General features: G+C 40.5%; 1 protein-coding gene across 1 annotated transcript in view; it reads left to right on the top strand.

Moving 5' to 3' along the window:
* Positions 1-25,184, top strand: part of igsf21a (immunoglobin superfamily, member 21a) — a 229,489-nt gene that overhangs the window by 74,113 nt on the left and 130,192 nt on the right. Inside the window, exon 2 of the mRNA XM_054784820.1 lies at positions 414-526. Within this exon, the coding sequence (XP_054640795.1) occupies positions 414-526 (113 nt within the window). The remainder of the gene's footprint in view (positions 1-413; positions 527-25,184) is intronic.

Here is a 25,184-nt window from a genome sequence, read left to right as displayed (position 1 = left end):
TGTGTGGAAGTCAGCTTTGTGAACCCTACTAGCGATGTTTCTTCACTAAACAGCGAGCTTCCCATTCCCATTCCCATTCCAACAAACTTGGTGCATCACAAATTTTGCTTCTCCTAATAAATACCAAGACCCTGCGGCAGTAAACACATTAATGGTGTCATTAACGACTTACAATTAGCCACTTATAAAGGATGAGGGATGACTGGAGTCATCTGGGAGGGGTGGAGACGTCTTTGAGCACAGGTGGCTAACTTGCCTTTCGCGCAACACAAATTGGTTTTACCAGATGGGATGGAATTTAAGTCATTAGCCGCTTCTTTTTCTGCTCTGCACACTTTAAATTGTGCAATGCTAACATTATTTTCCTTCAAGTTCCACATGAAAGTAAGGTTTTTTCGTGTGTGTCATTGCAGGATATTTAACAGTTACCATCGAGCCGCTGCCTCCTGTGGTCGTGGGTGAGACTGTGACCCTCAAGTGCAACTTCAAAACGGACGGAAGGCTCCGGGAGATCGTTTGGTATCGGGTGAGTGAGCCATTAATACTCTCCAGAGGAGCAGACCTTTATTGTGACACAGGAAGCATCTCCCATGGCGTCTTCCTCTATGCATCAGGCTTTTATTTTGGCCAGCTGCGCGGGAGGCATCTCTGGCTGTCGTCGGCATTGCTTAATAGTTCACAGCTGGCGATTTGACGGTTATTAAAGTCCCGAGCGGTTTACTACGGCACACAACTGCTGCCAATAATTAAATTTCTGTTGGGGAGGAAAGAAAAAAAAAACATGTATGCCTGTAGGAGTTTATTTGGTTCATAAAACTGGCGCTGTATTAAATTAATATGCATGTTCATTGACATGCACATTAAATGGAAAGCCATGTCACATTCCTGTCTAAGCTCCTCAATAACAGTAACACAAAGATTCTCTGAGAAAAACAAGCTGGATTCTGACTGTCTTAATAAAGCTTCTGAGTGGTAAATGCGAAAATCAAGTACCTAAAATGAAAGTAAATGTTTATTCCTTAAGTCACACGGTAGTTCATTTTTGTATATACTATGTACTAGTCTGTTATTATTGTAGCTTTTTTAGGTGTTCCTACCGATGTGGCCATTTTATTTGATTGGTTTATGAGCATCTCTTCTATTCTGTCCGTTCTGTCTCTCCAAAAGAAAATTACAATTGTTGCAGATGACACAGTAAACATATATCTGCAGTTTTAAACATTGTTTTCGCTGAGATCACTTTTTTTGGCTTGGAGTTTTGGAAAGTGTTGTCATCATTTTTTAAAGTGATGGAATAAGACTTAAAAAGAAACTCTCCTCACAATTGCTCACAGCCCACAAACAGCAATTTGCTGCTGTGAAGGTCTGTCGGAAACACAAAAACAATTTGGACTCGCAGCTGGAAACGAGGGAACAGCTGCCCCCGTCTCGGTCTCAGCTGTCCGTGCCTCCGACCTCTTCTCTCCAAACACATCCGCATTGTATATTGATGTCTTTCCTTTTGTAATAAACTATCATTCAAGTGTTGGGGAATGCAGCTCGGCAGAATGAAACTTAAGTGCATATGTGTTTACCCACAGTGCATCATAGGCCTCTGATAACAAAAGTGAAAGTAAAGTCTCATCAAATTGAAATTGCTCTTTTAAAAGTACCTTCACTTGAAAAGTATAAAATGACATCGCTCTCTCATTCTATCGTGGTTCTGCACACATTAATTACCGTTACTGTCTCGTGGTTGACTACCGCCTAGTATTAGTCAGAAAATATGCGTATGTGAGCAAATTGTACATACTTTTTGCCCAGATTGAGCATCTTCAAGCATAAAAATGGCTAAATGAGCTAAAATAGAAATACAGTATAAGACATTAAGACCACCAACTTCTGAATGTAGTATTCTACATTGGTCACTGGGTGTTTCTCTGACAAACCAGCCGTGTAAAGGACTACCAAATTCCGCCCCCTGTTTCTCTGCTCAGGCTCAGGTGTAGTATCCCTTCTTTTCCTGGCAGATTTAACAAAGGCCCATTGAGGACACCTACAGTTAGAAAGAGTCTTCCTGCTGGTTGTTTGTTCCTTCTGTCTTCTGTTGCCGGTTGTAGGGATATTCTATGCTTTGTCCTTGAGGGTTCTGAGAACTCCTAGCTTGTGTTCCAGTGGGTGATGGGAGTGAAAGAGCAGGTATGTGCAGTGATGTTGCTAGGTACGCTCATCCCAGTGGAATCAGTAAACTCACTATCCAAGCATCCTGGGGACGCACCTCATTTTTATCCTTGTTGCTACTTGAGCCGCTACCAAAACAACTAGCCAGTCACCGCAGATTTCAATAATTAAAGATACAAACTTCATAGCAAATAAACCCACGTTGCCACAGCTCGATGCTGCTCTCAATGGAAATACTGTAGTACTGAAGTACTGGAAATACGACCCGATCCGCGCATTTTCGAGGCTTACGTCAGTTAATTCGCTCACATTTTTTGGACTGAGCTTCTGTGACGTCACTTATTGTGATTTACATGTTTATATTGTTTTAATGTGTGACCGTAAATGGTCAATAACCATACTTCATATAGCCGTAGCAAACAAAAGACTACATATAAACAGTCATGGAAAATATGATTACGCCTTTATTTCTTCAGTTTCTTGTTCATTTTAATGACAACTAAAGGTACCTTTGTTTGGACAAATATAATGATGACAACAAAAATACTTGTAGCTCATAAGAGTTAAATTTGTTGGCAGTATAATGCTATAGCTATTCATGTAAGAACTTCAGTGATTTTGGTTCTTGTCAAGAAAACTAGGGAAATGGCTAGATATTAGCTCTTAAATTCAACTCTTATGAGCTATTTTTGTTCATTCATTCACAAATTTTCTATGCTGCTTGGTCGTGGGGGTATGCTGGAGCCTATCCCAGCTGACTTTGGGCGAGAGACCGGTTAAATTGTTGTAAATGGACATTCCAGGGTCATTTTATTAAATAAAGTATTGTTGAAGATCTTGCTTGTGAATGTTATTCCTCACATACTAATAATAACTAAACATGTCGAAGCTGCCATCTGAAACACTGGCTAAGTTGGCGAAAAAAACGTTTTAAACTCATCTCTGAGCGGAAGCTGGCTGGGTTTGCTTAGTTAAGCAAAGCATGCTAGTGCAGCTGTGCATGTGTGATTCAGGCTGTCTGAGTGTGTTTACACTGTGTTGTTAATGCTTGTTAATGAAGCGATTGGAATTGCATCGGTGACTATGTCTTCCTTAACCACAAGCACAGACGTTGCAATTTGTTGAAGATTTTGTAGCAGTGTGTGCAGAGGCTTAAGCGCATCCATTTCGGAAATACTGGCTAAAATTTTCCAATGATGCATTGCATCAATAAATGTGAGGATTTTTGCATGAATTAACAGTCATGTTATTCACTGACACAAAAAGCACACACTCCGATGGCAAAATAAAAATAAGTGTAAAGAGTAAAAAAAGAATGGAATTCTGAAAAATCTAAACAGACAAAACGGAATTTAGAAAATAATTAAACAGAATTTGATTTAAAATAAAAATGATTTTATAGGGGCCTATATACAGTAAATACTGTGACTCCGTTATGTCCACCACAATGAAAAATAATGTAGAGTTGTAACACTGTAACAATCCTAACCCTAATAGTTACACGATAACAAAGTAAAATTGTAACAAACCCTGTAGTAGTAAAAAGTGGTAACAACCCAGCAATAATATTGCGACAGGTGTAAGGTAACAACCTACAGTTCCATACAGTCATAACTCTGAAACATAACTCTATGTTAATAATGTAACAATGTTGAAATGATCATTATAATATAGTGATAATACATTAAAAGCCCTGGAGTGCGTAATACTGTTCAACGGTTGTAAAGTTGTAAACATTACAATATGTTGATAACACTGTAACACAACTCTTTAGAAACAGTTATAATGTAACTGTAACACGGTTGAGATGTAACCTCATAATAGAGCTGTAACCGTGTACCCCTATAGTAATACTGTGACGTACTGAGTATCACTATAATACAGTGGTAATACCTTACCATAGTAATAATGTGACACATCCATCCATCCATCCATTTTCTATACCGCTTCTTCCTCATTAGGGTCGCGGGGGCATGCTGGAGCCTATCCCAGCTGACTTCGGGCGACAGGCGGGGTACACCCTGGACTGGTCGCCAGCCAATCGCAGGGCACATATAGACAAACAAACATTCACACTCACATTCATACCTATGGACAATTTAGAGTCGCCAATTAACCTAACATGCATGTTTTTGGAATGTGGGAGGAAGCCGGAGTACCCGGAGAAAACCCACGCGCACACGGGGAGAACATGCAAACTCCACACAGAAATGCCCAGGGGAGAATCGAACCCAGGTCTTCCCGATCTCCAGGCTGTTACTGTGTTGGCCAACGTGCTAACCACTAGACCACCGTGCGGCCCAGTTGTGTGACACAGTGTGACACAGTTGTAGAGTAATACTATAATACAGTCATAACTATAATATAACCTATGTTAATACTTACAAGTTTGTAAAATATCACCGTAACAGAACTGTAACACAACCTGATCAGAGTGAGCAGTTGGATGTTATAAGTTGAGTTGACCGCTCATGATTAGAAAGAAGTAGATCCATAACGTTGTAGAGGTGTGTACACCTGTGTATCATTGACCACACTCCTTTATGTGATGGTGCAATTACATCAGTGGGAATGAAATAGTGTCCGGCTTCCTCAGACAGCTGCTGTTGAAGTAAGCTCTCTGTGCATGGATGTTCTCACGAGGAAAGTAAAGAGATAGTAGGAGAAAGTGGCCCCATCTCTCGGGTGGCTACGACTCAGCATAACCGCTGCTAAATTATAAATCAATGGCCCATAGTTGGCTGCCAAAGTTTCTTTAATCTCTGGCTTTTATTTGACTAAATACTGTTGACTTCTCATTTTACCTCCAGTTGCAGTGGAACCGAGGCTGACACTCACCTGGGGAATACTTCTATCTAATCGAAGCTTAGCCAATCAGCAAGACTTGTGCACAGACTGAATATTTCAGCGCTTGCGGCGTTGCATCCTGACATATTCTGTTTGAGGAATTTTAAATGCTTCCAGACTGCAGTTGGAATTAACGCTTTAGAGAACCTTTTAAGCCACAATTAATCAAAACGCTCTTCAACTTTATGTGTGGAACAAGAGCGATAACGGCAAAGGATTTGAGTCCCTTTCATATTGAATACTTGCCTGTTTTATCCTCAATCATGAATTAGGTCTTTTCTGCAAAGTGAAATGTAAGGGCATGCAAACTTGACTTCTTTAAAGCTTTCCTGTCTCAGCAAGATTACTTCACATTTTATGAAATCAACTGTCTGTGCACTTTTTAACCTCTGCAGCATTAGATTCTGTATGTTTCTACGTATAATTAAATAGAAAGCTCAAGTATGTTGCAGCAGCTTGCACGCGTCTCAGCAGCAGATGAAGGCCAGCTTTAAAGGCAGCCTGTCTCAAATGTTGATTGTGTTACCATGGAAGAATCTTGTTGATCTTGAACAATGTCAAAAGTAAGAACCCTACTGATTCTGATTGTTGATTCTGATGATGGATCCATGAGATATTTTGGATGAAAGGTGCTTTTTGTCTGTTGGTTTGTCTGGTTTGTCTGTTTGTCTGGTTAAGTTTGTCATGACTGACGTATCACAACCTGGTATTTCCAATTACTTCAAGGTCGCTCATACATTCTGTGGTGTGCTGCCACATATATATATGGTATATTTGGTAGATTATTTACTCACGTTCATATTCTAATGTTCTGTCTGAACTGAATGGAGTAGTTAGAACTCCTTTCAGTAGAATGTATTGTAACTCCAAATGGTCTACACTTCATGTACTCCAGCTGCAGCCCAAAGTGTCTACAAGGCATGTCAGGTACTCCAGCGACGACTATATGCTAAGCTACAAATAGCGAGATATAGGAATGGCTGACATAAACCATATAAAATCGATAGAAATAATATCATTTGGCCTGCAACAGAGATTTTAATTACATCGCCCCATCGCATTTTGATAACGGAACCCAACCGTGTCCTGCAAAATTGAGAGTAACAAGTTGCAACAGGCTGCACCAGATTGCTAAACACACCGGAGTTGTCATTTTTGTTTGAATCGTTGGACCCTGGATGCAGACATGACAGGAGTGTTGAATGAAAGAAAAATAATTCATTACAGACCTCACCAAGAGTGGAGGAGTCCACGAAAAAAAAAAAAAAAAAAAAAAAAACAGAACAAAAAGGCAAAACAGAAAGCGATAGCAAAATGTTATGGATGAAAACCTAACAAAAAGCGGCACGAACGGGTGTAACAAAAAAATCACTGTGGAAAAAAGCTAAAGATAAACAGAGAACCCACAGCGAGGAAAACTAGGCTGCTGGTCAGAAGCCACACATTCCCACTCTCACCTATGGTCACAAGTTTTGTGCAGTGGCGGAAACAGCAAGATCCCTGATATAGTCGGTTGAAATGAGTTTCCTTCGTAGGGTGACTAGACTCACCCTAAAAGATGAGGAGCTGAGTTCTTTGGGTAGTGCCGCTGTTCTTTAACATCAAGAGGAGACAGTTGAGGTGGCTCAGGGCGTCTAGTCTGATTGCCTCCTGGACGCCTCCCTGGTGAGGTATTCCGGGCATGCCCAGCAAGGCGGAGGCCCTGGGGTAGACCAAGGACACGCTGGAGGGATCATGTCTCGCAGCTGACCTGTGAAAGCCCTGGTGTTCGACTGGTGGAATTGGAAGTGGTGGCTTTCTGGGCTCCGCTACTGGGACTGGTGCCCTCACATCCCGGATACAGATAAGTGGAAGAGCATGGATGGATGGATGGATGGATGAAATAAACTACAGGAAACACAAATGTGGAACATAACACAACAAGTTTGCTGCAGTCATATAAAGAATCTTTCACAAGCATTTTTGTCATAAATCCTTAAAAGCATCCGAGCACTCATGTAGGGTTGGCCATCGTTTGAATTTGAACGATTCAGGTTCCGATTCCGATTCCTGTTTTCGATTCCAGTTCCTAACGATTATTGATTTCAACGCTTTTAAGAGGCAGGGTCAGAAAAGTTTGCATAGTTTAAACAAGGGCACTAATCAGAGTTCTTTTTGGATGACATGTCTGAACTTCCCCATTCATTTTTTCAATGATATGAACTTTTTATCAGCTTTACTATGAATTTCTCACAGATCGATTTTCACAGGAGTACACTTTCACAAAAGATGTTTACTTTTAAACAGCTCATAAAAAATCATTTCCACGTGTTATTGTTTATGTGTTAATGAGTGTGTGCTGCAGACACTTAAGCTTGCACTAACCAGGGTGCAGAATATTAAGGGAAACTACGCTCTTGTTCACCGGGTTAAATTCCAACATACAGGCCACAAGCCGAGGAGCAACAAGAATTGCCACCCTGCCTGCCGCCTCTCACTGCTGGCAACGCCAGAGTGGAACAAAGTTCAGCCCCTCTTGAGAGGACTGGTTCCAGAGTCCTTGCTGTGCGTTGAGGGGAGTCCGACTATATCTAGCCAGAACTTCTCAACCTCGCGCACCAGCTCAGGCTCCTTCCTTACCAGAGAAGTGACATTCCACGTCCCATGAGCTAGCTTCTGTAGCCGAGGATCGGATCGCCAAGGTCCCCGCCTTCGGCTGCCACCCACTTCACCCTGCACCCGAGCATTTTGGCCCCTCCCATGAGTGGTGAGCTTATTCAAGATTCAAGATTCAAGAGTTTTATTGTCATATGCATGGTAAAACAGGCAGTTATACTATGCAATTAAATTCTTATTCTGTTCATTCTCCCAAGAAAAGAAAGAAAACACAAGAAAAAGAATAACAACATAAGAAACATATATACCAATAAACTAAGCAACAACAACAGAAGAGACATTAATACAAATAAATAATACAAATAAATAAATAAATAAATAAAGTGCTATGAGTGTGTGCGTGTGTTGCGTGCGTCGTGTGCGAGTGCTTCGTTGAGAAGCCAGATGGCCTGTGGGTAAAAGCTGTTTGCCAGCCTTGTGGTCCTGGACTTCAAACTCCTGTAGCGTCTGCCTGATGGTAGGAGTGTGAATAATGAGTGTTGTGGATGTGTGCTGTCCTTGATGAGGTTGTGTGTTCTGCGTAGGACTCTAGATTTATAAATGTCTTGCAGTGAGGGGAGGGCTGCCCCAACAATGTTCTGTGAGGTCTTGATCACCCGCTGGAGTGCCTTCCTATCACGTGTTGTACAGTTACCGTACCAAACAGTGATGGAGGCGGTAAGGACACTTTCGATAGTGCATCTGTAGAAGCAACTCAGGATTGTGGTGGACATGCCAAATTTCCTCAGTCTTCTCAGGAAGTACAGTCTCCTTTGGGACTTCTTCAGAATTTGTTGGGTGTTGTGAGACCAGGTGAGGTCCTCGCTGATGTGTGTGCCAAGGAACTTGAAGGTTTTCACCCTCTCCACCTCAGTCTCATCAATAAACAGGGGCCTATGCGGCTCCTTTTCCCTTGTTCTTGGGTCGATGATCATCTCTTTAGTCTTATCTGTATTGAGAAGGAGATTGTTATCACGACACCAAGCTCTTCTGTATGATGTTTCAACACTACCAGTGATCAGGCCGATTGTGTAGTGTAGTGACTGTAGTGTCATCCGCAAATTGAATGATGCTGGTGTTGTTGTGGGAGGCCACGCAATCGTAGGTGAAGAGCATGTAGAGGAGTGGACTCAGCACACACCCCTGTGGGGTCCCAGTGCTCACAATTCTTGAGCTGGATTATTGTAGGCCCGGCCACCAGACACTCACCATTGTGCCCCACCTCTAGGCATTCGACCATGTTCTTCGAGGAATTCTGTGAGTAGTACTCCGGGAGTATGGGGTATCGGACCAGCTAATTCAGGCTGTTCATTCTTTATATGACCGGTCGGATCCATTTGTGAGGGTTGGACTTCGCCGTCACTGTCACTTTGTCACCGATTCTGTTTATTACATTTATGGACAGAATTTGTAGGTGTAGCCCGGGCATTGAGGTGTGTCGGTTTGGTGGCCGCAGGATTGGGTCTCTGCTTTTTGCAGACAATGTGATCCTGCTGGCTTCATCGAGCCGTGACCTTCAACTCTCACTGGATCGGTTCACAACCGAGTGTGAAGCGGCCAGGATCAGAATCAGCACGTTCATGTCCGAGTCCATGGTTCTCACCTGGAATGGGGTGGAGTGTCACCTCCGGGTCAGGGATGAGATCCTGAGTTTAACTACCTTGGGGTCTTGTTCATGACTGAGGTATATACTGTATATACACACCGTATTAGCCATTTGGTGAGGTAAAGGTGTGAAGGTGGATTTTACAACATATTAGTTGAGTAGCCCTACACATGTTTTGGGCGATATCTGTCTTTGCTGGGACCACATACTTTGTTATGACCTGTGATCTTTTCTTGGTAACATTGACTGTCTTATCTGAGAGTGGTCATAATGCAGTTCCTAGTCTACCTGCTTCCACCATCATCTCCACAACCCATAAACAGATTGCAGCCATTAGTCATTTGTAGGCGTATAGCTATCCAAAGGCGGCACTGGCTTCTGTTCTTGCCTCGTGACATATTCACTGCGATGCTGTCAGCACAGAAACATGTAGTTAAAGCATCGACCAGCTGTGTTTGGTCACGGGCCAGCTGCCGTAATTGCTTGGAGAACAACACAAGGTTTATATTTGGAAACACTTGGAAGCGCTGACCTGACTGCAAGCGCACATTTCAACTTCAAGAAGAAGAAGACGAAAGTTATTGCGGGTTGAGACACTTGATGCCCACACAGGCTCAGTGCAGCTCATCTTCTAATACCCCCGACTTGCACTGTGGCCCTGAGGGGGAGGCTCCTCACATTTCCTTTTGGCCCACATTTTGACAAATCCCATTAAGGCTGTTTACAGGGTCCAAGCACAATATATCAGCCATGCAAATGACTTATCTGTTGTCTGCCAAGAAGCATAGAGAAGCCACCTGAGGGACTTTCTGTCCCCTGACTTACTTCAAAATGCAACATTAAAGATAGTGGACCTTTAAAAGTCAAACACAATCCCTTCCAGAGGGCTTTATAGTGCAATCTCTAAAGTGGTAGAGTTTGGTTTTCAACTAGAATGTTCTGGAACTGTATACCTGAAAAGCCAAGCAAAACTTGGAGCCTATGACACCATCATGCATGGCACCACGCAAGACTTCAACAAATGATGAGACCTCGGCATCCAAAGCTGGGGTCGCCAACCCGACGGTCGCAATCAACCAGTCGATATTTGGGATTTTGACTGTCGATCCCGAAAATATTATGAAAATGCATTATATACATCAGTGCCATCCTCTCCCGGCCAACAGAGACACATTTTTACCTCTGACAATGCGGTGCCTGTATGCCTCGCTGCCCGGCATGCACCCCGCCAGCCCCAGCCCTGAGCTCAGTCTCCCAAACCCGGCCGGAAGTGCCAGTGCATGCCACACTGGCTCAACTCGGCTCGCATCGCATGACGTGCACCAAATAATCTTCAAACTGTGGCGACGGGGGCGACGGGGATCGTTAAGGCTGACTGTTGTAAGGCATTGACCAGCAGCGGCAGCAACAAAACTCCCCATCTCTCCTCACTCACCATTGCTCGCTCGCGACATTAAGCCATCGCACCAAACACAGTTGTGGTTTGCTCACAGAGCTGATGCCACATGACAAAACCTGACGAAGAGCCAGGGGTGCCAAAATTGCGGCCCACGGGCCATCCCCTGCCAGTGGCTCATTTATCATTGGCACACTGCAGAAACAAAATTTAAAAAACAGTAACAATTGTAAAATAAAGCAAAAGGCACAATGAAAAAAAGCTGAAATGTTGACACCAACAACTAGTCATAACATAAAGCTTTGTCTTGAAATATTTCTTACTTTTTAAAAACCTTTCCAGGATCCTGGGCTCAAAAAGGTTGGTTACCACTGATTCTAAAGGTTTACTGTAACTCCTTAAGGCAGCACTAGTATCTATAAAATGCCCCTGGACAAACATGTTGCTGTTCTTCCTCTATTACATGTCAGCCAGGCATCTTCACGGTTTTACTTAATTTTAGTTTTTATTTTGCAACTTTATTTTCCAACTTTTGATATGTTTGGGTTTTTAACTAGTTTCCTAATTAGTAAAAAACAGAAATAAAAATAATCAGTTTCAGGTATCGAAATTTGCACACGGTCACCCTTTGTGTATTCTTGTCATGTATTTGATCACTTGATGTTGGATCACCGGACGGTTTGAGCTGCAGAGGTGTGGCTGCTGGAGTGTTTTTCTTGTGGTTAATCCTATTTCTTCATTGAGCAGAGATACAGTAGTCCGGCGCTGGAGCCAAGTTTAAAATCTGCAGGAAAGGGTTGCCTGGGCAACAGTAAGCTCACTTAGTGTGAAGGCACAGCACTCTCCTGTGGCGGTCTTTTTGGGTGTCTAACTTAGCACTACCGAGTCCCCAGATGGAATTGTGTAAGAAGCTCTCCTGCATGACCGAAGACAAAATTCACCTGCTCCAAAGACATATTTTCACATCCAGAATGAGCATCTGTGCGGTAAATGAGGGGAGAAGACCAAGCAAACTCCATTAGTTTTATATGAGAGTAATTATAGTGAGGTAAACATTTCCTGGATTGTAACTTTTGAGACGTGTAATGGATTCTTTCTCAGATATGATGACAAACCAAAATATTAAATTAGAAGGGTTGTGATGCCATTTTCAACTTGTCCATGACTTTGAATATTTAGATTGGCTTATTTAGTATTTTGAAATACGTGATGTGAAATTTTCACTTTATATTTTGCTGATTAATTTGAACTAAAAGCATGGATGGAGTCATTCCCTCACATGCATCCTGAATCAGCAAGTAAGTCAAACATTCAGAAAGTAATACCAATTTTTTTTTTTTTTTTTTTTAGAAATACGGTAGCTATAAGGAGTAACTTAAGTTAACCTTGTACTGAACAATAATAATAATAATTTGCAATTTTAGTAGTAAAGTAATAAAGTGTTCTGAGAGGCAGTTTGATTTGCAGACTTTTTGAATTCCTTTGTCTCACAAATTGTGTGTAATAGTGAATGCATTGCGAAGGTCTGCTTCTGATTGAGTTTCTTGGTGTAACAAATGACCCTCAGAGTTGCTTGCAAACAGAATATTTTACAAGTACTTTCTGCAGTAGAAAAAGAAAATAAAATGATAGGGAAAGGAGCCTCTTCTACACAGGCCCGCTGCTCCATGCTAAACATGGCGCCCCAAAGGGGAGATACAGTGATGCGGATCATTGCACCATGCACTGCCTTTCCCTGCAAGGATCACACTGAGGCAAATAAGCAGCCTGTTATACACGGGATGATAATTACCTACTTCATGTCAGCAAAATACAAGATGAGACACTTTTTAATCCACAAATGCTAACAGCAACAAGGGGAACGGTCGTTGGCCTGCTAATGGATGCTGCTGACATAAAAATGGGATGCTTTCTTGCCAGTGCTGCTGGGAGTAAATAATGTCTTCTTTGTTGGTGTCATCTCCAAGTACAGATCACATCCCCACTGACTAATTAATTAGGCACATGGGATCATTTGACTTTCCCTTAATGACTCCTTTGCTCGCCTAGAAACAAGGTCTAAACACATTCTCATAGGCTTACTTCCTCCTACAGTGGGCTACTGTTATGAGAATTGATGTCACTGTATTACATTAACTCTTTATCGGGTGCTTACTGAAAATAATTCAAATAAAATAGTCAGCCTTAGACAATCATTAGATTACACTGTATGTAGGGACGCTCCGATCAGGGTTTTATGCTTCCGATTTCAATAAAGATCATCCCGGACTGAAATCGGATGATACTGATACAGGTCACTTGGATTAATTATACATTTTTCAATGTATTTATGATGAGTGCTATTGGCAAGGGGTGCCATATAAAGGGAAAAAGTCAGGACAATTCTCAAGGTCCCTTGACTGCCAGGGGGCCCATAAAATAGGTAATTACTTATAAAATTAGTAATTAGTAAAGGGGAGGAGGGGGAACGTGACTTTTTTCATGGAACCCAGAATTCCTCGCTGCACCCCTGCTACTGGCTATATCAGGGATCGGCAAACTTTATCATCAAAAGAGCCATTTTGCCTTCTCTTCCAGTAAAAATAAAATAAAATAAAATAGTCATGAGCCGCACAACAAGACACTACTTATAAACTTTTAAAAATTGCAATCATTTTCAAAAGTTACCTTTTTCAAAAGCTACAACCACAAAATTCAACAGACAGAAGTGAGCCTACATGCCTACTCTGAAATAATTTAAACACTTAACTCTGAGTAACTTACTGAGTGGTTCCCATATTTGTGTAAAATTAAAACAAAATGTAGCCAACTTTAAGATAAAAAAAAGTTGATCGGAGTTCACATATCTGCACATCAGTGTTGTTTGTTCAATACCCTTTAAGCCTGCGCTGAATTGTCATCAATGACCCTTCTATTGATCCTGTCCTTGCCTGTCTTGGCAAAGAGAGGCATTCTTTCATTTTCTGAATAATCTCCTGTTTATTTTTTAATTCAGAGACTAGAAGCGCTAATATTTTTATGAACGATTCTTTCATTCTATTGAATTCTATTCTCCATCTGTGAATGACTTCCCATCTTGCTTGCTGCTGTAACAAGTGGATTTCCCCGCTGTGGGATAAATAAAGTACAAATACAATACAATACAATACAATCGCATGTGCAGCCCAGTGTTGCCGACTTGGCGATTTTCTCGCTAAATCTGCCGACTTTCCAAACCCTCATTTTTTCAAAAGCGACCAGCAATCAATACAAAGACTTTCCCTGACGTTGTTGGGAGATTTTTATGTTATCTGGAGACATGAAAGTGAAAGCACATATTGTTCTGAGCAGTGGGTGTACAGAGACAGCTGCCGCTGCACACTATCTGCCTCTCCTGGAGTCACCACCTCTGCGATTAGCATGTCACAGGCTCTGAGCCTATAGCTACAGCTCGCTTCTTTTTTTATAAAACATATTGCTTTGCTCCCTTTAATTACATTGTTATTTCCTGCACAGTAACTTGCTTTAGACTCAACTCAAAACTCCCTCACTTTTTTTTCCTCTCCCGCACAGTTTGACTCACTGCATACACTAGCCTACCTCCTCCTGCCAATCAGCAGTCAGAACGCAGTCTAGATGCATTCATGGACTTGCGGTTAGTCAGATATTTCACATTCATTGAGAAAATGCACATTTCCCCTACTTCGGTGTTAAAAAAAATATCACAGTGCTTGGTGAAGGGAGCCGCAGCAAGGAGCTGCATGCGGCTCCGGAGCCACGGGTTGCCGACCCCTGATTTAGTCAAAAATATATTTGACTTGCTTTTTCAAGAGAACATATATCACTCGTGAAACTCACAGAGGATGAGACACATGATGACACCTTCTTTAAGGACAATTTGGATGTGAAAGCACATTGGTGGAGCTCTAGCAGGACTAGCAGGACCAGATAAATGAGAAAGCACTCGGCGAACCCTGTCTTCCACCGCTGAGAAAGTCTGGTCATCTCATCCGATGAATTCAATTATTTTTTAAATGTATTTTTGCTTAGCCTTTTGACTGTCATGCACATACGGGTGAGTGTTGTCCACATGACTGATGAAAATTCACCATACTCAAGTGTTGTACAAATGCCGTATTAAATTAAAGCTTTTTAACATGCTAGTTTTCGTGGCATGTGTTGGCAGGTAAGTTCCACACGGCAGACCTGATTGTTTTTGTTTTGGCATGTCAGAGCACTGTGAAGGAAAGTGGGAGGAGGACACTGCCCAAGATGTTAGTTAGGGCAAGGCACTACACTGCACGCAGGGATCGCTGCGGCCGCAATAGTACTAGCCACAGGTGATTGGCTTTTGTGATCGGCGTGGAAAGGCATTTATCGGAATATTGATTTTTCACGGAAATACAGACGATAGTGATCGGTGTTCAACTGGTCAGAGCATCCCTAACGGTATGTAATATATTTTTATAATTTACTTGTATTGATTTATGTTTCCCTAGGGGTGCAGAGTCAGTGGCGGACAAGACGTGACATTAGGGGTTCAGAATTGAGTTTCATTTTGCCGTGGGCTACGGGTGCAACAGTAGTGTGCATTTTTATTTGAGATTTTTATTAGGGATTATTGTGAGATAATTCAAACCTGCAATAAAAGCCTGTTGTTCTGGTGATCAGGTCTGGTGATTGTCTCACAGCATTTCTGACACGTATTGACTCGTGTCAAATACCATGTCAACATCTTTGAATGCGTATTTTGAATGCCTTATATTTGCATTTTAGTTCATTTTGCCTTTTTTATGCTTGAAAATGTTTAGTTCCTGCAAAAATATGTTACAGGACCTTAAATATGCATATTTTGACGCATGTACGTACATCCAAGGTCAAGGCAAACTGTTAATTGTTAGTTAGCAAGCTTCTTCCTGGTTCTACCACTCTACAAAGGAAATCAATGGTATATTTTTTGCATAATCCTCCTAACTGTGTGTGTTTTGCTATTTAGTGTTTAACAATGTCAAAAGGACTGCTGTGAAAACGGTCATTAAAACAACAAAGCTAGTGGTGGTCTGCACGGTATTTTCCCCTTAATATCATTCAATAGCCACCTTTGCTAATTGGTTGGAAAAATCTGAATGCTTATTTTACCAAATCTGGTCCCTTAGTGGAAAGACTCTGGAATACAGATGACCAGGATTTTATTTTTCTAATCTTTGGTTCCTTTCAATTTTCTAACACGTCCCGAAAACTTATAATCCTCTGACCAGAATCATCCTGGATTTCTAAAAGCCATTCTTATTATCGCAGAAGGATCAAACAGGAAAGTGATTACTTGATGATTAGGAGTGGCTCAGAGCCTCTTTGTGGCATTTGCATTAGACGAGGAAGTCATCTCCATGCCACATGAGCCTTGGCAGCCGCGTCGCTGCCAGACAGCTCAATCAAACATCTGACAGGGGAGTTGGGATGGTTATTTGTTTATCTCTTTATCGCTTTTATTTTTATTTTCCTGTTTATTGTCGTGTTTGATTGTATAGTTAGACGTGTACCAAGGAATGACATAACATGGAACAACAAAAAATGAATTACTTTCCAAATTTCTATCATATCTGGAATTGTATGTAATTACTAGTTTTTCAGTGAATATCTCAAAAGTTATGAATTATCTTGGAAGGAACAGTTGTCTGGCTGATAACAGCCACTGATTAATTTCAAGCAAATACTATTATAAGAAAATGTGACTGGCTCTTATGTGACTTCAGAACAATATCACAAATGAACCCCCCCCCGCTGGCTTAAATTTGGATTTCAAACAGCTCCACAGTCCCAGATGATAAGAATCAAAAGACAGCTCTTATTCGGAGGAAGCAAATGCTCACAGAGAGACTTGATTTGTGAAAAGTGAATTAGGCAGAGTTACGGCGGCCGTGTGCCCGCTGTGCATGATGGCGGCGTACTTCTCTCTCTTTGAAAATGTTTTTTGAGATGACCTCATCCACTGGCGTGATTCCATCTGAAGGAAATATTAACCGTCCATGATGTAATATTTGTGTGGTATCAGAAAGCAGTGTGGCTTTCGTCAAAAAATATATAGCAACATTTGTGGAGATAAGCTACCGCATGTCCTCCAAAAACGGCCTCTGCTGTGAGGTTGCACCAGTGTCACACACCTGTCACAGTTTGTCACATAGTTTTTGTTAGCCATTCTGGGAAAACAGCCTTTTGCATGTCTGTGGCTTTGGTAATGAGCTGTGTTTGTCCAACAGAGTGCGTGGCTTCAAGAAAGGCTATTGTGCACTTTGTCCACTTTGTACATACATAGAGATCCCTCGTTTATTGTTAATTGGTTCCAGACCCGATTGTGATAAGTAAATTCGATATTTATAAATGGAATATTTTCATAGTTAGAGCATAGAAAACCTGTTTGCGACCTTCTAAATACTATTAGAGCCCTTTAGACATGAAATAACATTCCTATAGTCTCCTTTACACTCGTATTAACCAATATAGTAGACAAATAATAGAAAATAAGACATAATAGAGACTTACCCATGTTAGGATTGGTGAGAGTTTTGTGTTGTTTTTTGTCTGGGACTTCAGGCGGTGCCTAATGTATTGTCACTGACACCTAGTGACCGGAGTAGAATACTACATATTAACGTGTCTTTCAATGCGTTTTTTTTTTTTATTTTATTGATATTTTTGTTCATTTAGCCATTTTTATGCTTGAAAATGCTTAATTTAGGCCCAAAATACGGAAAACATTATTAAAAATGCACATTTTTTTTTACTAATAATAACCGGTATTTTTAAAAGCCGTGATAGCGTGAAGCTGTGAAATTCAAAGCGAGGCGAGGGCTGGCGGAACACTGTAACTCTACAACTGAAACTACTACTATATAAAAATATACCGCAAACACATTGAATAAACTGGGGAAAGAGTGTTGAATATTTTCTTTGTATCTTCTGTGTATAAAACACAATTAAACACAATCAATTTCAGCCCGTTTGCGCATCACCATTTCATTACATGCAAAGGTGTGTCACAAACACGATTAAATAAATATCTAAACGGCGTAGTCTGCACACAATGTAACTAAAATTGAATCAAGGAAGTCTCAATGCAAATGAGCTGAGGTCTGCCTTGACACACAATGTGAACTTCAGAGTGTTTCAAGGTTATTTCTGTGGTTTTTCATCAAACTTGAGAAAATCACAAAAGTGAAACTGGCTCTAAATCATTCAAATTAAAATGATACGCGTTATAAGCTGATTTTCTGCTGATCTATTTTTTCTAATCAATACACTTTCGGGAACTATTTTTTCACATCATGACATCATGCTTCCGCGGAAGATGAAGTGTGTTTGTGCTAACTAACGCAATGCTTTGAAGAACACACTGTGGTGTTTGAAGGAGGGTCCATCCACTAATTGTGTTAAGTGAAGCATACTTTGCCATTACATCACATACTGGTCAACCCAACAACACAGAAAATGGTAAAATGTGAAAAAAAAAAATCACAGGAAAACCTTCACCATCATAAATTGCAATAAATGGGGTGCACAATAGTGCACAATATAATTTTGCCATGACTGTTTATGTGTATGTACAGAAAAACTAAAGAAATGGTGAGGCTAATCACACTGAAAATTTGAAACGCACATGACATTTCATTTGTTTACTAATAGAAAGTGCAAATCAAGCATTAATTAAACAAACAAAAAAAATGCATGTTACAATTGAGAGAACAGTGTTGCTGTCATGAAATATACCAAAATGTGATATTTCCTGCAGGTTTTTCTTCATAAACTGAAACAGAACAAGTGCAGAACAAGTATTTTAATATTCAAATTGAATAGAACATAACAACTTTAATTATTGCTTGCTATGACACGCTTTTGCAACCCTTTTCATGAGAGTGTGCCATAACTAAAAAGGAATAATTATTATCAACCATGCATCTTGTCAGTTCTCTTATGTTTTCCTATTCAAGGACATCAGCTGGAGGCTCTGCATGCACATGAGGCGGGAAATGACCTCACTATCACGGGTCTCATCACTTATCAGCAGCTGGTAAAGAGCAGTTAATACGTATCGATTAGAGAGCTCATGCTACATGTTTATTTGGACACAAAGACATCAAATATTTGAATACTGTGATGGTGCTTGACGTCCTGTTTGCAAATCATCATTGACAGAGATAAATTCGATTTGTGAATACTTCTGTTTACTTTTGAGGAACGCTCCTTTCGATATTCCCCCAAAGTCTCCATGTTTTGTTTTTACTCTGGTTTGTTGTTGTTGCATGGGATGCCACTGAGAAATGGCTTGAGGTGCAGCTGCCCGACTCCAAAAGGACTCATTTGAGTCTCTTCAGGGATCAAAACACAGTCTTTACTATTTGTGCATCAACACTCTGCTTTCTGGCACCAGTACCAGCACCACACGGCTCGTCCACCCCCTCTCCAAACCCTCCTTCTAGCCTGACGTTGATGTCCTTCTCTGATTTCTGATAAACATTTACATTAAAAGTGACTGTTGTAATTATTCGATTTGATTCAGCCCTTCTCTCCTCAACTGCCATTGTTTGCTCTTTACACAATCCAGGTTTGAGCCCTAAATATGCATCGCACACTTATTAAAAGCATTTGAAATATAAAATGTATAAGTACTCATCACTAATGAATGATAATGTAAGATTATTGATGAAGGGGAATCGGATTTGCGGTGTAGCTTTTAGCCTGTTGTAATTCCAGTAACGATTTATGTTAACTTGTGTTCACCTTGCTGCAAGTTTTGATTCTGAATTGACTGCCGAAGCTAGTGCTAGCCAAATAAACTATTGCGTTTCACAGCACACCGCTATGGTGGGTTCAAGGACCGCAGACCAAAGTGCAAAGTTTCAAGGCTTGACAAAAAGACGTCGTCAGTGAAGCATAAAGACTTAAACATGTCAAAATTGCGGACTTTCTAACAGTGCTGCATGTGAATTGAAAAAGAACATTGAAAAAAATGTAGGGGTGCACGATAAATATTGGACTGTTAATTATTGGGCTGAATTATGATGTGATACCGATAAATCCGATAACATAAAAAAATAGCTCATATAACCATTAATTAAAAAAAAAACAAAAAACGTGCCAATGAGGCGATATTACCAGTACTGTGCTGGTGAGCAAATCATGCACTTCTCTTTTCTTCTGCCTGTGACTTTAACGGCCTGTCGTAACTTCCCCCGAGCTCGCTTGTAAACAAACATTCACTGTTTGAGAGGAAGACATTTCATAGATACCGCAGGTAGATACTTTATTCATCTCCAAGAGAAATTTACATTTCCAGCAGCTCTGCAAAAATGTCATAATAAACCTAAACATTTAGGTTTAAAAATCAAACAAAGCAAGATAGGAGAGATAAAAACATACGAAAATAGAATACAAATAAATAAGCATAAATAAATAAATGCTGACAAAAAAAACCCTCATCAAACTTCAACACCTCATCAGGCACCTGAAAACACCAGCCCAGGGCTTATTCTTATCACCGTGGAGTTTAAAAAGTCTCAAAAAGTTTGCCAGAGATGACCCGAGGTTTGACGCAATCTGTGATTTTCATCATGGAAATGACCAGCCCTTTGCCATGGTTGAAGATACCGGCTTTTGTCAGCTAGTGAAGCCCTTGGAGCCACAGTTTGTACTTCTGAACCACTTCTACTTTTTTATGTTTTGTTAATAATAGTGATTTCATAATAGTTGGTTAGGACAAATCTACAGTTACAGTTTGTCAAACCCAACGAGAGTTGTTCTTACCTCCAGGTGTGCACAAACTACAGTTAAAAATCAAAATTAAAAAAATAATAGATATAAAAAGTTATCGGTCTTGAGAAGTAGGAAGTTATCGATATTGATATCGGCTTGAAAGAAAATATTGCACATCCCTAAAAAAAACAAATACAAGTACAATTTTAAAAAATCAACCAAAAATCTGCAGATTTGCAGGGCTGTGAATGCTGAATCTCGCACGTGCGGGGATCCACTGTAAATATAAGCGGCGTGCTAAAATTGCAGTTTTATCAGAACTGAACAAAAAAAGACCAAAGAGCACTTGATGGAAAGCATGTTTTCACTCGACTCCGAAGGCAGCTTGTCAAGCTGGCACTGTGTATTTTACTCTTCTATTTGTTGCTCTGGATCGGATGTGACAATGCTTTTAAAAGTGTGACTTTTTGTCCAAGGGGGCTTTTAGGACTCAAACCCTGCAATCCCAGAAACAAGAAAGGCTGAATGGACTTGACCGCTGCTTGAGCACTGGGCGTAATTTTTCAAGAAATGCGAAAACAAGACAAAACAAACTTGTTGGGCGGCTTAAAAATGAACCATTTACTTTATTTGTGTCTCTGTGTCTCAGACAACGGGAAAATAACTTGGAGATTAAAGGCAGAACACCTTCAAAATTGGTATTCTATCCCGAGTAATGTGCGACCCCCTCACTAATTACACTCATAATAGTGAGGAGGACCACTGGCTGTAGAAGCAGTGTAGTTGTGCAGCCAAGGAAAAACAATTAGAGAAAAGCCTCCATCCCCAGTGGATTTAATGTGAGCACAGACACAGAGAGATAGGCTTTCTAATAGATTTTTGTCTGTGTAAAATGAGACACTGACCTCGAGGTCTGACACTCTGAAAGGCATCAAAGGAGTGGGCACGACTCACTCCCAGTGGGAGGTGGCAAAGGATGTTCATCCAGGACATCATTCTTACGACTGGCGTGAGGCACATCACAAGTGGTCCTCAATGAAGAATGCATTACCACAGTTCATTTTTAAAACGTTGCAGGACCTCGGCACCAATCTCGGCTCTCCCTCTGTTATCGTGTCAGCTCGTCACATGATTATGTTTATGCGAAACTGAGCAAACGGCATAAGCTCACCACCCTCCTCACCAACTCAGAACTTGTCGACACCTTCACGCGTGGCACAATTGCACTTGTTATTGGCAATAGGATAGCCGGTTCTTTTGCTTTTGCTCCCGAAATAGAGCTGACTCTTTAGGCTCCTGAATGGCTCTCCAGCTTTGTTTATTGCTTTAATTGATTTATTATCAAAACACATGTGAAATGATTTTCTATGGCAAAAATATAACTACAGTCGACAGTCACCACTTTGTGGTTGGATTTCACGGATTCGCTCTATCATGGTTTTTCAAAAATATAATAATTAATAAATCATGCCGTTGTGATTGAATGCGGCCTGTTGTTAGTCAAACTATATGCATATTGAAGCAAATTTGACAATTTTTGTCTAAATCAAGCATTTTCAAGCACAAAAATGGCTACATTAACTAATTCACTAAAATACATACAGTATACATGTATAAGGCATTCAGAAGACTCATTCAAAGATGCTGTGAATGATATGTAGTGTTCGACACTGGCCACTAGATGTCAGTAATGTTAATGTGATGTTCGGTCAGACACGCAAGCACCAGACTTGATCGCTGGAACAACAGGCACAATAATCCCAAATAAAAATCTCGAATGAAAACATGGGCTACTGGTGTGGCCGTAACCCAATCCAAACTTTGAACCCCCCAATCTCACTTCCTCCAGCACAAGTCTTTTTCACGTTTTAAATAGCATAGTAGCTCTTGTTATATCTACTATATTGGGTAATACAACTGTAACGGTGACTACAGGGATGTTAGTTCATGGCTAGAGGCCTCAAATAATGTTAAAAACCATGTTTAGAAGGTCACAAACAGGTTTTCTATGCTCCAGCTACGAAAATATTTCAATTATAAGTCAGGATTCCTACTTGGCGTAAATTCACTTATCACTGTCGGCTCTTGAACCAATGGACGGCAATAAAAGAGGGATTAGTGTATATAAAATGTTTATTATTTATTTATTTAGACTTACCTCCAAGGAGCTGTTCAACACTCCATTTCCTCCCTGTGAGTCCATAGTACTCATACAAAGGGTATAATTTTATCTCACCCCCAGGGTGCAGAAAATGCACTTTGAAACGCATTCACAGGCTTTCAAGAGCATTCAAAGCAACAGGTGGTGGTGCTACAACTATCGCTCCATTTTCGCCATGTGCTTTATCGCTATGGCCCATCCATGCACAAAACAACACAGTTTTGAAAATCTCTACCATGGGTTTTTCAATGTTTAGTAGCCTAGAAGAGAATTTGGATATTGGATACAATTCCATAGAGCTTTTTTAAATAAAAGGAGCAAGCTTAAAACTGTTACTCTGACAGCTCCCATTTTAAGGAGCAAAGCAGAAGTTAAAGAGTTAAAGCGCGGCCAGTTGAATACCTAATATTTAGAATTATTTTTAACAAACAGGAATTCTTGAGGTACCTGTCAGCTCTCAACATTCAACATTTTCAATCCATCTCTAGAAATGTACAATGAATTGTGAATCGTTAACCGAGTCTCATCTAATTTCGAATGTCACCAAGAAATCAGTCATTATGCTACAGTTTTAATCCTTTCAAGCCTTAACTAGTGTTCCAACATGACTATTAAAAACAGCCACAACCTGTTTGGAAATACCTGCAGTGTCTCACAAAAGTGGGTTGAGCTCTCACATTTAAGCAACAATTTTGCACAGTATATCTCGTTAAGGGACTATACAAAAGGGATCAAACTTGGCTATACTTTAAAGTAGTCAGTGCACATCATTTATTGCAGTATAAATATACTATCCTTTGAAAATGACTCAACACACAGCCATCCATCCAATCATTTTCTATACCGCTTGTCTGCACAAGGATCGCACTAGCCAATCGCAGAGCAGATAGAGACAAACAACCCTTTCAACACACAGCCATTATTGTCTAAATAGCTAATCAATTTCTATAGTACTGTCCCTTGTGAGGGTAGAATTAAATGGTTGCTGAAATGTGAGTGGTCGACACGCTTTTGGCAGATGCTGTTTTTTTCCCCCCAATTTTTAATTGTGGCAACACAGTTTACTCTATGCCTCCGTGTTGTTGGAGGATAAAATGCTGCCTTGTATGTAAGTGACAAGGATTGCATTATTTTTTCGAAATATACATCTGGTGTCTGGAGCTATTTTTATTTCACAAGTTACTGCTGTGAATGTGTTCATTAGAAATCCCAAAGCAGCACTGTTACCATTGGAAGACGTTTGTTCTCTAGAGTCACTGAGCTGTACATTTTTGCCCTAAAAATTAATGTCCCAATAAATGTCAGGAGTGACGCTGCCTTTCAAGGGGACTTTAGAATGTTGCATTTTATAATGTTAATTAACTTGTCAGACGTATTCTCAAAATCTTCAATATAAGAAGACCCAAGCTAAACATTGAAGTAACCTGTCATACTTTTTTTTTCTGCAGTATACAGTACAGTATCTCACAAAAGTCAGTACTCGCTTCACATTTAGGCAAGCATTTTTACTACAGTGTATCTTAGTGACGTGCGGTCAAGTGAGGCAGGTGCGTGTTATAGACCCTGTGTATAGCGGTCACCTGTCTAATGCGGCCAGCGGCCACCCATTTTGTATCCCTTGGTCAATATCTGACCGCATATAGCAGCCAAAATACCGACTCAAGCAGAAGCTTCATGCACGAAAAAGTTTTTTTTTTTAATCAATGAAGCCGTCGTGTGTAGACTTTAATTACTGAGTTGTAGCTCAGTCACAATCATTCACAAGATCCACACAAACTGTCAGTTGTTCGACATAAAAAAAAGCCGTCTTCCTTGGAGCTTGTTGCAGACAGTGACACCGTTTATTTTCTGGTGTGAGACAATGTGCACTGGTCAATACTGTAATGCCCCTTGTTGTGGGGAAGGAGAGACTCACGTCGCCGATGCACTTTAATCGCTTTATGAACAGCGGAGAACACTGCAGGACTTTACATCCACGCCAACATCCACACACTTCCCAACTCTCTCAACACTCACAGCTAGCACTCAGCCTAGCTCTCCTGCTCGTGACGTTGCACCATCACTTCCCGTCACTTCCCGTCACTTCCTGATGAACTAAAGCTGTAATGACACTCTGCCGTATATATAGTAGCACAGCTTTGTTCAGTGGGTGATGTAGAATAACAAGCCTAGTTGTTCTTTACAACTTTTATCCGCAGACCCACAGTGTCCTCTACTGGTCAACATGTAACAGTATAATTATATGTATCTGCAAACACAACAAGCTTCTAATCACAGACATGTTAATATGTGCGCGCACAAATTCAAAATGGTCGCCAACCTGTCTATAACAGCCACCTGCCTATAGCGGCCACTTTTGCCGTTTCCCTTTAGTGGCCGCTATAGACAGGTTTGACTGTGTGTGTATATATATATATATATATATATATATATATATATATATATATATATATATATATATATATATATATATATATACATTGATAACATATACAAATATTAATATTTGTCCATTGAACTATATTATAAATGTATTTGCTGTAAGATTCAAATTGTTTTTAACATTTTCTTAAGTACACTTCTATTATTCATTGCTGAACTGTACTACGCAGGCTACGGCTATTCTAAACTAAAGAAAGTGCTTCAGTGGGGAA

The sequence above is a fragment of the Dunckerocampus dactyliophorus genome, chromosome 8, assembly GCF_027744805.1.
Source record: "Dunckerocampus dactyliophorus isolate RoL2022-P2 chromosome 8, RoL_Ddac_1.1, whole genome shotgun sequence".
NCBI lineage: Eukaryota > Metazoa > Chordata > Actinopteri > Syngnathiformes > Syngnathidae > Dunckerocampus > Dunckerocampus dactyliophorus.
The sequence above is the reverse complement of the archived record's forward strand: the minus strand, read 5'-3'. Positions and strand labels throughout refer to the sequence as shown.